This window comes from Passer montanus, unplaced genomic scaffold, assembly GCF_014805655.1.
Source record: "Passer montanus isolate IOZ18808 unplaced genomic scaffold, ASM1480565v1 scaffold20, whole genome shotgun sequence".
Lineage (NCBI taxonomy): Eukaryota > Metazoa > Chordata > Aves > Passeriformes > Passeridae > Passer > Passer montanus.
In genome coordinates, this window is record NW_024366592.1 from 13,751,613 (window position 1) to 13,763,989 (window position 12,377).

Sequence of the window (12,377 nt, forward strand, 5' to 3'; positions counted from 1 at the left end):
ACCCAGGCTGGGGCAGCTCTGAAATAAGCCATCGGTGTGTCTCTCGAATAATTGCCTTTTACTGCACTCGTCACTGAAACTCTTGGGTCGGTGCATGCCGGGGATCGAACCCCACCTACGGGGCCACCGTGAGGGGAGCGCGCCGGCGCTACCATCGCCGCATATCTCGCGAGAGGCCGCGCGGGGCCGGGATGTGAACGTGGCGGGGCGGGCGTGCTGAGGGGCGGCTGGCGGGAGCAGCCTGCGGTCCCTCCCCGACGCCGGCGGCTCCTCCTCTGCTCACCTCAGCTCACCCCTTGCATGCCGGCGGTGCCGGGGGCGCTGTGGAGCGGGGTACGGGGTCGCCCGCCATGGCCGAAGCAGGAGCGGGAAGCACTGAGAGCGCCGAGGAGCGGCGGGCGGCGGAAGGTGGGAGCGGGTCCGCTCGAGGAGTGGGTGGTGGGCGCCCCGTCTCCCTCGCCCCTCTCGCGCGTTGCTCCGTGCGTAGGGGACGATGGCGGGTGCTGTGTGTGGGGTGTGTTTGCCTGTTTGAGTCTGTCTTGTCTGTTTGTGCGCCCGCCTCGGTGATGTGGCACGGGCGGGTGTTGTTGTGGGGCTGGTGCCCGTCGGGCACTGCCGTCTCTCCGTGAGGGTGCTCGTGGCCGGTCCTGTGCCCGGTGCCGCTCCGGGGCCGTTCGCGTTCATGGTTGATTCCCGCTGGGCTCTCCTGGCTCGCTGCTCCCGCTCAGTGGAGTTCAGTGGAGGTACCTGGAACGCCCACATAGAAACAGAATCACGGAATGGGGTTGGAAAAGACATCTGGAAATGGTCCAGTCCACCCCCGTGCTAAGGCAGGGTCACCTGGAGCAGGTGACACAGAAGCGTGTCCAGGTGGGTCTGGAATTTCCTCAGGGAGGGAGACTCCAGGCCCTCCCTGGGCAGCTGTTCCCGGGCTCTGCCCCCCTCAGTGTACAGAAGTTCTTCCTCAGGCTGAGGTGGAACTTCTTGTGTTTAGTTTGTCCATTGCTCCTTGTCCTGTCACTGGGCAGCAGTGAAAAGAGCCTGGCACCGTCCTGTTGGCATCCGCCTGTGTAATGGTCACTGTGCTGTATTGCTGTGACAGATGTGTCATCATACTGATGCGATGTGCACTAAAAATCTGGAGGGGTTTGGTTTTTGTTTTTTGTTTTTTTTTTTTTTCCTTTTTCTTTTCTTTTTTGGGGTTTTTTAAACTAAGTTTGTAGTTCACTGTTTCTGGTACACATGTAGCCTTGCATTCCTAAAACTTTAGTATGATTTTTTTTTGGTAGGTAAACATAATTTAGTATTTTAGGTATAGTGATTCCGGCTTTTCTCTGTGTGTGTATGTATGCCCGCGCATGTATGGTGACCAAGATTTGATCTTTCCATGGTTTTAATCATAAGTTCCTGATACTAAATCAAGGCTGGTTGTAAACCACCAGCTGATGCTCATGTTCCTGCTTGGAATTGAGTAGAAGGGAGTGTTTTGCACGCGGTGTGGGGAAACACAAATGGTCCAATCCCTCCTGAGCCATCACTTCAACTCTGTGTAGTTAGCACCAATTCTTCTAGGTTTAGTAGTTGTTTTCTAAATGCCTCTTGGGTTATATATGCTTTAATGTATTTAATTGTGGGATATGGCCACACTAAACTTACCTGCTAATAGTTTTTAGGGTGGTTTTTTTTCACTTGAGTGTACACCTTATTTTTTGTACAGTTGCACATTATGAAAAACAAACTCTAAACTGGACATTTGACCTCCAAGAATCACATTCATTGTAAGAAGAAATAATTTGGTGGGAGATTTTGGAAGCGAATCATTGTGAACTTTTGAAAATTCCCTGTTTGGACTTCAGGGCCAGCTAAAACTATGGAAGTTCTGCAGCTGACTTGATAGGACTCAGTGTTTTGCAATCACATGATTCTAAAACTTACAAGAAAACAACTATCCACCATTCTTCTAGGAGTATATTATTGGAGAGGATTTGTGGTTTTTTTTTTTTTTTTTTGTTTGTTTGTTTGTTTGTTTGTTTGTTGGATTTTTTTCCCAGAAATGAGCTATGATATATGAGACTCCTGATTCCTATCAGTGCTTTCTACCTAGTGTGAACATGAAAGTGCCTGGAAAAGCAGGGTACCCTTTCCAGGCCTTGGGGAGGATCTTTTCATTAGCTGGTTCCTGCCTTATTTTATATTTTAATACACTGACCGATTTGGCCAAATATTTTTTGTTTGAAATCTGTTAAGTAAATGTGTAATTTAACTGGTAAGTTATGATTCTTGACTGCTTCTCTTCCAGGTGATGAAAATGAGTAAAAATAGATGCAGAGAGTAATCAGTTACCTATTATTTGATTTAAATATGTGTAATTCAGAGTGTTTTAATTTTTTCCTTTTTTCATTTTGTGAGATTAAAACCAAATCCAATGTTCTTAACATAGAAGAGTTTATTCTCTGGATATTGTTGTTCATAAGATGCTTTCATTACTGAATTCTCTGTCTCTTGCTCCTGCATTACACATCGTTATAAAATCTGGGGAAAGAATAAGCTGCTTGAGTCCATACTGAAATAAGTGGGGCAGGAGATCTTTCTCCTTTTTAATGTCTTTATTAAAAAGAATCAGCTGAGGTGGGGAGAAGCCGATGGGTCACGCCCACGCCGTGGCTGCTCCCAGGAGTGGCATGGAGGAGGAGGATGATGCAGCTGTGTCCACTGGTCTGCAGGCAGAGCTGGGGCTTCTGTCCTCACGGGAGAGTAGGAAATTCTGCTTTTTCGGTCTAACATTCCAGGTCCTCTTTCTAACTAAGATCTTTTCAGGTTAGGGTGAGAAGTAAAAGGATCTTAGAAGATACTGGATTAAGTTCCTCATCCTTGGACGTCACTTAGGTCTCTTAATTCCATGTTGGCTCGTTGTTTTTAGGGGTTTTTTCCTGGAACGTTGCAAAATCTGGTGAAATGCATTCTCATCTGCATACTAGCTCTGATGTCACACCCCATCTGCAACATGCGGGGTCTGGTGTCACCCCTGGCAAGCATAAGGGGGGACAATGGCTAATCACCAACCACTAACAGGTAATTGAAGAAGAACTCTTAACAATAGGTGGCTGCAACATGCAGGTAACCTTCAATTCAACAGCAACTGGCTCAACTTGTTTAACTCTGCAACCTTAAAAAAATTGATGACTTTTTATTCATAACAATACATTTCTACTATTTTCAGAACTTCATTCCAAAGATTGTTGTCCCAGCTTTCAATAAGAGATACTGTAGCTGATGAGCTTGATGCCAGACTTGCTGTAAGTAAGTTTGATAATGCTTTTCATGGCCTGTTTTAAAGGTCTAAAATAAATAAATTCAAAGAATTTTTTAGTACAACTCTCAGCTATGTGTAGAAAATATGGTTCTTTATTGTGTAGGTGTTCAGATGTGCAGGACCTTAAGCTGATATCACAGCACCTCTAACTTTCTTCCTCATGCACTCCTGTACGTGTGTAGGCTCAGTGTGTCACTGTCACACTCTCTAATGAATACCTGCAGCAAGAATTCATTAAAATAAGCTTAAAATTTACAAATTTAACTCCATAGTAAAATAAAACAATTTACATGGTGTGGAGTTATTTGCCTATGTCAGTATGAAGCCATTGCCCCTTGTCCTGTCACTCCCGGCCCTTGTTTCTCTCTCCATCTTTCCTGTGGGTTCCCTTCGGCACTGGAAGGGCACACTGAGGTCACCCCAAAGCCTTCTCTTCTCCAGGCTGAACAATTCCAATTCCTTCAACCTTTCCTCACAGCAGAGCTGCTTTGTCTCCCATCTAAAAAAAAAAAAAGCCAAACTAAACCCAAACAAACAAAAAAAATCCCCCCAAACCCAAACAAACAAACAAAAACCAAGCAAACAAACCAACAAAAACCACAAAAAAACCCGAAAAATAAACCCCACCAAAAAACTATGTTGATTGTGACAGACCTTTACAGTCTAAAAGGAACTGCTCTGGCTGGGCTGCACAACCCTCAAGTGCCACTTCACACTCGCTTGTACCAGAATTTGGAGTTCTTTTAAATTCACAGAGCTCAGATTCCTAGCTGGAGGGTTTTGTGCATGCCACATACATACCTTTGGAAAATACACATTTTAGTAGTCTGTAGTATCCGTGATCTTAGAAATCAGAATTCAAAGCAGCCTCTTTCTTCTCCTTTCCTTTGAAAGTATTTCAAAATAGGAAGCTGGATTAAAAGTTCCTTATATTTGGAAGGGTTGTGCCAGTGTTAACACATTATTAATTTAGTTAGCTGCAGAGCTGCTACATTTCTTCAAGTGTTACTTATTCCCAGACTATGGAAAGTGTCACCATAAGCTTTATAAATGTACTTCTTTAATGGTATTTTATTTCAAGCCCATTTTACTGTAATATCTTGGTAGCTGAATTTGGATGTTCTTTTTTAATCTGGCTAATAAATAAGGGCTGACTGACAGCTCTTTTAATTAATTTATTCATTTATTAATACTACATGACTTCTATCTTCTTGCTGATTTTTGGAGTGCTAATATGTATCCTGAAAACCTAGACAGAAAAGCTAACCCTGCTAAGGGCGAGTGGTCTTGAGGTAGTGCATAATTAGGGCAATAATTTGGAAAGCCTGTCTTGGGCTTGAACTTGTTGGATGTGATGCAAACAGGTGTTGTCTGTGGCTCTTATGTTTTAAGAATTGTGTGATATTTCTGTACTTGGGGTGGGTTTCATCTTACTTACCTTTAGATGTTCAAGTCTGAGGAAGTTCCTTTGGTCCCTATGTAATTACTGATTAGAGATAGGCACTCTTGGGCTGTATCTCATCTAACCAGCTGGAGGAATCTATTTTAGATTGAGATGAATCACCCTAGAACTGTTTTATTTCATCTAGCCAAATGTAGGAATCTATTCTGGGGAGAGATGAATCACCCTAGAAATGTCTTCCTTCCTCCAAGAGGGACCAGAATGGTTACTTCAGATGTGGACATCATTATTGGTTTAGATGAATCTCCCTTTTTATGGCTGGTGGAGTTTGGCCATAAAGCTTTTCTAAAAGCTTGTATTTGCTTAGGAATTGCAAACCTTAAAACTGTTGGTTGTGAAAACAGCTCAGGAATGTGGCATGGGATTCGAAAATATTATTGTCAGTAATTGTAAAAATATGGAGTCTCCCAAGCCTTGTTTCTCAATGCATTGCATGGGATTGACACAGAAACTTTGCTGACACAGGAATATGGCTGATTTTGTTTGTCTTTGTATCTCCCCGCAAACAGCAGTTTTGTGTAGCTCCTTGGTGGTTGTTCCCTTCTTTGCAACCGCTTGGGGACTCTAATTATTGTTTCTTTTCCATGTAGAAAAAAACACAAGAATAGGGGATGCTCTTGTTATGAGAAATATGTATTGAGAACATTCCTTAAATATTTTGTTTGTCCAGTTATGAAATACACTAAAATGAGTGTTGAACTAACATTTTTTTTTTATTTCACGTACACTTACTGGGAAGCTGCATGCTGAGCATGTCAGGGATCAGTACAGATTTTTAACCTTACATTTTTGTTCAAGATCAGCCACCCATCGTACTGGCATTTAGTTTGTCCCGGGATAGTGTTAAGGATTCAATTTATCACCTAATAATTGTAGTGTAAAAGTTCTTAATAGGTTACTATTACTGGTAATCTGAACATATTTTGTTTTCTCACTTAAAAATAACAAAATGGGTGTTGTTAGTAAAGGTAGAAGAGAGAAGTGCAGTATTCAGAAATTGTTGCTTGGGTGTGAGGGAAAAAAACTAGTTGTTTAATAGTATTGAAGATAAATTGGAAAACCTGTAAAAGAGGCCTTGGATTTTGTTCCTTTAAAAGGAAGTGTTTGGAAAGCAGGCTGGCCATCAGTGTGCAGAGCACTATTTAGGTCAGTGGGTCTGTGCTGTCCTGCTTTGTTCCAGGACGAAAGGATCTGTTGTGCTGAAGGCATTCTGGTCTTGCAACCATGCAGGTTGCTGTTTAGTAAGTACTCTTTTATGAATATTCATCAAGACTGATTATACTTCCGTAGTTCAATCAGGAATTATAGGATGCTGTGACCTGGGCAAATTAAAACTGCTCCTTTTAAATAAACAGTTCCTTTGGATCTGTCAGCATTTTTTGTTTGTCTTGGAATTGTGTTAATAACAGAAATATAAAATGAGACTTGTAGGGAGACCTATCATAAAAATATTTCAGACATCTACCACTATCTTATATAAATACATAAATATTTATAATGTAATTTCTTTTATTATATTTTTAACATCCCTAATTTGAATGTGATGTGTATTTGAAATAACTAGATTTTCTTGCTGTCACAGATGTCCAAATGTTGTCACTTATTTGCCAAGTATTTGTTGATTCTTTGTTTCCACCTCTTTTTTTGAAACTTTCTGTGTGACTTAATGAGTTGAAGAGCTGTCTAAAATAAAACAGGGGTTGACTTTGTGTTGTTTGGTTTGATAGAGAGAGGATTAGTGGAAGACCAGGCAAGCTGTTGTTGGAATATTAGCCTATTTTAATTTAGCTCTCCAGAGCTGTATTCCAACACCAAATGAAAACCTATAAGGTAATTTTTCTGGTGTGAGATGTGTTTACATCTAAGAGGGGGGAAAAATATCCTTTGTATCACTGTTTTTGCACATTTCTACATTTTTGCAAATAGCACAGATGCTAAAAAAGAGAGAAGGCTCACAAGAAATTGTCCAGATTTTCTTCTTGCTGGATTTTCAAAGTACTCCTCTTGGATTTTGCTCACATCCTTAAATGACATCTCTTCATCCCTCATGTGGCCTTACTGGCACATGAAGCATAAAGGAGTTCCTGCATTTGCTGAAACAGAGTTAATTCTTTAGGCTCTTTGCCTAAACATCAACTGGGTGATTCTTTGTGATAGCTGCATTGAGACAGAAAAACGGTGTAATAGTGCTCATGTTCCTTGAGACTGTTCTCCTTTCCCAGTAGGTTGCTAGGATTCCCTTGGCTTGTGACTTCTCTTCTGTCCTTCCCAGAAACAACTGTTTTCCTTAAGAGGAGAATTGTGAAGGAAACTTGACAAGCTCTTGAGACTCTTCCAACTTTTATGGCAGAGGTTCTGTATAATTCTGGATTTTATGTCAGGAATATGATTATAGCAGACTTCCATTTTTTAGATATCCCACTTGATAAAAAACCAGTTCACAATATATTTTTAATTTTCATTTAGTTTGAGCCACTGTATTTTGATCTGCTGACAAATGGCACAGCTGGTGTTTTTGCAGCAGGATGCCTGAGGTGGGGGGAGATTTAAGTGCAAAGGTTGCATGGGGGGAGAGTTGTTCTATATTGCCTTGGTGTGTTGATTGGGTTGGTGAGATCATTGCAGCACTGTGGGAAGGTGGTGCACTCTTTGCTGGACTTGGCTTTAGCACTGCAACCTTGGCTTTTTGTGTCCGAGACACAGAAACCACACACAGACAACTTTTTGTCCCAGTGAGGATGAGAATGGATGCAGAGTGATGCAGCTCTTGCTGGACACTGAGCCTTTATTCTTGCTGCCAGATAAGTTCTCTGTGGATGGGAGCCCATGCGTGGCCTGTGGAGGGCCCAGCCTCATGAATCCAGTCACTAAGGCTGCCACCACCACTTCTTTCAATGCTGCCGTGCCAGACATTCCAAGGAAACGCAAGGGAAGTGATTCTGATAACCAGTAAGTAAATCAGATCTCTGTGTCTCAACCTAAATCTGAGACATTTGTCTGTTGTTTATGCAACATGGTCACTGTCTTTCCTTTTCCTCCTCCTCCATCCTTTCTAATCCTCTTTCCTTTGTTCATTACCATTACATTTACAATGTTTTCCAAAGGTGTTCTTTGACAGTCCCCAATTATTAAAAATAGAAAAAATAATCCTTAAATCCAAGGGATGTACGGAGGATTCTGTAATGCCATTTCCTGGCCTGAAGTGTCTGGATAATGTGCCTCTAATGCTGAAATTTCAATCCTGATTTTTAGGGTTTTTTCTCCTTCTTTGCCTACTTGTAAAAGCAAGTTCTTAAGTTGCTTGAAGTTTCCCAGGCGCATACTAGAATTTTACCTTCAAGCACGAGACAAGATTACTGGTTGAATTGTTTCATCTAGAACTGCTGCTTCAGTGACCAGAGCAGCCATTGCCTTAAACATGGAGACAGATCTGTGACCTAAAAATGGGGACTGTCCTCTTGTAGTCCTCATTCTTTTCAAGTGGGTCATACTTGACTGCTGAGTTGACACTGTCAACTGTTGTATCCCGTTCTTTAACTGCCAAACAGATGCCAGTTAACCAAAAAAGTGATGCATTCAAAGTTGTGTAAATCAGGCAGAAGTAAGGGACACAAGGTGCAGGTGTAGTGCACTACAACTATCTCTAAACTAGTGCAGAATATCCATGTTTAAAAAGGTGGGGAATAGGAGACTTACATGTATTTGTGATTATTAAAGCTCTTCTCTGTAATCACTGCTTCTCCCATATGTAGTCCATTGATCTGCAGTAATTGTACTGTGGGTGTTGATGTAATTTCCAACTTGGAGATTCAAGTGTTATCGTGTGGATAACTAAAAACTCCAGCAATGTTAGTTTCTGGGGGAAAAAAACCAGTCTCCATTCTTTTTCAGTATCACTTGTTGATTTTTACCTGTTCAGTAAAAGTGTTGGTTTCTCGGTAATGTTTCCCTGAAATTTGGATCTCTCTGATTAAAAAAAAAAAAAAAAATTGTCCAAGTTGAAAAATTAATTGAAAAAGATCTGGCTAATAAGAAGTAGTAATTAGATTCTAGGACTAATGATCTTACTGAAAATAACCAATCAAGTTGAGTTACTATTAAATTTTTGCTGTGACTTTGGTGTTTTGACTCTATTAAGTCATCTTGTTTTGCTTCAAACTACATTTTACTTACTTTGTGATCTGTTTCTGCAGGGATACAGTTGAAGTTGATGGTGATCCTCAGAAAAGGTACTTTTTATGAATGAATTAATTCCTGTTTTGAGTTCTGTGAACTTGTCACACTTTGCTATTTGCCTAGATGAGCTGTGGGGTTCCTTGAGGAGTGTTTCATCCCAGGGCAGGTATGTGTACAGCACGAGGTGATAAACATTTAGTTAAGGAACAGGATGGACAGGCCCATTCAAAGGTAAGGGTTCCTGATAGTTCTTTCTAAGATTATGCTGTTACCGAACTTGTTAGTATTGAAGTTTAGAATAGGAAGGAGTGGAAGGTTCCAGTTCAATAAGAAGACTTAAGGGGACAAAGGTTATATTCTCATATTCTTCCAGGATTGGTGAATGTAAACATTTCTGTTTGTTGTTTTAATCTTTTAAGGTGCATTTAAAATTACAATTATAGTAACTGTTAAAATAATCCTGTTACAAGGTGGCTGTGCAGCATAAGCAAACCCTTTGTGGAATATATGTGCCAGAAGGGTTGTTAATTACATGGTTACTTTGTTGCATTTTCTTTTTGTGTATCTGGATGTCTTACTTGGGTAATATTTGTTTATAAGTAGCCATGCAGTGTTTTTATAGAATAGACTGTTTCACTTGGAAGGGACCTACAATGATCATCTGCTCCAACAGCATGAGCATTTCAGGGCTGACCAAAGGTTAAAGCACATTGTAAAGGACATTGTCCAAATGCCTCTTCAACACTGACAGGCCTGGAGCATTGACCACCTCTCCACGTAGCCTGTTCCAGTGTTTCCCCACCTTCTTGGTACAGAAATGCTTCCTAATGTCCAGTCTAGACTTCCGCTGCACAGCTCTTAAACCATTCCCTTGTGTCATATCCTTGGATACCTGGGAGAAGAGCTCAGCACCTCTCTGTGCACGTTCCCTCCTCAGGAACCTGCAGAGAGCAAGGAGCAGGCAAGAGCAAGGCTTCAGCCTCCTTTTCTCCAAACTAGGCAAACCAGGAGTCCTTGGCCACTCCCCACAGGACATTCCTTCTATCCCTTTCATCAGCTTTGTTGCCTTTCTCTGAATTCCTTCAGGGACCTTCCCACCTTCACCAAACACCTCACATTTTGGGGCCCAAAAGTGCACACAATATTTAAGGTGAAGGCATACCAGTGCTGAGGACAGCAGGACAATCACCTCTTTGCCCATCTGGTGTTTGATGAGCCCAGGATGTGCTTTGCCCTCTGACTGCCTTGAACTGTCAGGCAGCGCCTCCAGGTCCTTTCTGCAGGGAAGTCTTTGTTACCAAAGTCACTTTTTGGTACATAGCTTAAAGGATAGTGTAAAAATCTTTCTTTGGGGTTAAATTGGTTGTTTCTTCATGGATTTTTTCATGGTGCTCATGATGGAAAATGTGACTAAAAAAACTCCTTTTCTGCCTTTAAAACATTTGCTTCTATTTCAGAAGAAATGGGGAAGTATATTTTATAAATTAATTGAGAAAGTAGAGAGAAGTTGGTATTCTTTATTTTTACTGATTGACACCCATTCTGTCGTTTATAGTACCAATTAAATATACACACATGATAGCCACAAAGTGGAATTTCACCTTCTGTTCATGTAGTCAAGGTGGTTTTAATTTAGCTGTTCATATCAGCAACACCACAGCTGTTAGGACAGAGGCTATAAAAATCCATCGAAGCCTGGGACTGATTGCTTGAGCAGCAAATTTGTGCTAGATTTTTTCTCCAAGTGGAGTTCCTGAGGGAGAAGGAAAGTTAATTAATAGGGCACATGCTGCATTGCAGCTGGTCTGGCTCCTCCTTACCTCTTCTCTTATGGTCAGAGAATGTAAGTTATGCTGGAATTCACAGTATATGGATATTTCTGGTAAGTTTATTTTGAAATGGAAGGAAAATATTAGTTATTGCTAACTCGTCTAAATCTGAAACAATTTCAGTGAATGAAAGTCTTGGGGTATTGTGAGTCAATAAAAAACACCTCCTGTGTTTGGGTTTATCAAACTGTCTCAAAGGTTGCTGGGTTCCAGTGAAATCCCAGATTATGCATTGTTAATTTGGCTTCTGGATTCTCACTGGCTTCAGTGCTCAGTTACAGATGGCAGCAGCTTTTGGCACCTTTCCTGAAGCTGTAATCTCCAAGGGTCCTCCTGCTTCTGCCTCCTCATGGGAGACACCTGCCTGCTTGGCCTCTCCTCTTGATCCTCATGGTACCAAGGCCATGAATTCTCACAAAGAGTGGGGAACAGTGTAGTGGTCATAGGAAAAGAGAAGCTCCTTGCCCTTGTTTGAATCATCCTTTATAGCTTCCTGTTGCAATGTGTTTATTGTGCTGCAGACACTTAGGGCTGTGTTTCATTTACAATTTATTACTTTATGACTTCCCAGTCATTGCTGTAGGATATGGTAAATAGTTGAGGTGGTTTTTTTTAAAATATAATTTAGGATTGCTTATTTTATGACTTGACAATAAGATATGAGAAATAAAAACATAAATAGATTTTTTTTTTTTGTTTCAAGTTTTATAAGAGAAATTAAATCAAGTCTAGTCTTAAGTTATTTGAGTGTTCCAGTAATGTCGTTGTCTCCAGAATAAAAAAAAAGTCTCATAATTATGAATTATCCCTTTAATATGTTCACACAACTGTGAATATTGCCAGTTGTGCTCTGGTCTCTTTCTGTTATGCATCACTTGCTAGGTCAGTTATGGTTCAGAGATTTTGTGGGTTTGCTTTTGCTGGAGCCACAGTAAATCTGTAGCATTTTCTGTCTTCTGGAATTTGTGGGAGGAAAGAAATGCCTAGTATTAAATATGTAATGTAAAACTCTCTATCTTGTTTTTTCTAGGAGTGAAGATGAAGAACATATTAAAGTAAAAGATTTCAGGTACTATTTTTCAATAGAAATACATTTTGCCAGTGAATACTGAGATTCACAATAGTAAAATATGAGTTTATGGATAACATTCATTAAAACTATCAAATATTTAACAGTAAGCTTTTCCTTTTCCTTGTTAAATGTATAGTAATTTTTAAAGCCTCATTGAGGATTTTATTTGCTAATAATTGTAAAAGTTGCTACAGAATATCTCATGTGGTTTAGCAAAAACATGAGGTTGAAGTTTTTAAGGTGAGAATTAAATGCAGTACACCCAAGTATAATAAGGAGCTGATCCTCCATCCATATGATTTTGAGAATTATTTTTTCTAGATTTGTCTGCTCCTGGAGGTATTTAGAATTTATTCCACATAGAAATGGATTTTTTGTTGTAGAACAAGCTTTTGTGTAGGGAATTATTCAAGTTTGCCACTGAACTTTGAATTCACATAAACTGAAATTCACATAGAGCACTTGCAGGTTGTGTGACCACAGTTCAGCCAAACAAATATTGTAAACTACAGACAAACCACATAG

General features: G+C 40.5%; 1 protein-coding gene across 1 annotated transcript in view; it reads left to right on the forward strand.

Annotated features, from left to right (window-relative positions):
- Nucleotides 1-209: 209 nt before the first annotated feature.
- The window catches only part of ARNTL2 (aryl hydrocarbon receptor nuclear translocator like 2), a 31,194-nt gene continuing 19,026 nt past the window's right edge, over nucleotides 210-12,377 (forward strand). The window contains exons 1-4 of the mRNA XM_039708143.1: nucleotides 210-408; nucleotides 7,577-7,724; nucleotides 8,969-9,004; nucleotides 11,811-11,849. Coding sequence (XP_039564077.1) covers nucleotides 351-408; nucleotides 7,577-7,724; nucleotides 8,969-9,004; nucleotides 11,811-11,849 — 281 coding nt within the window. The 5' untranslated portion in view covers nucleotides 210-350. The remainder of the gene's footprint in view (nucleotides 409-7,576; nucleotides 7,725-8,968; nucleotides 9,005-11,810; nucleotides 11,850-12,377) is intronic.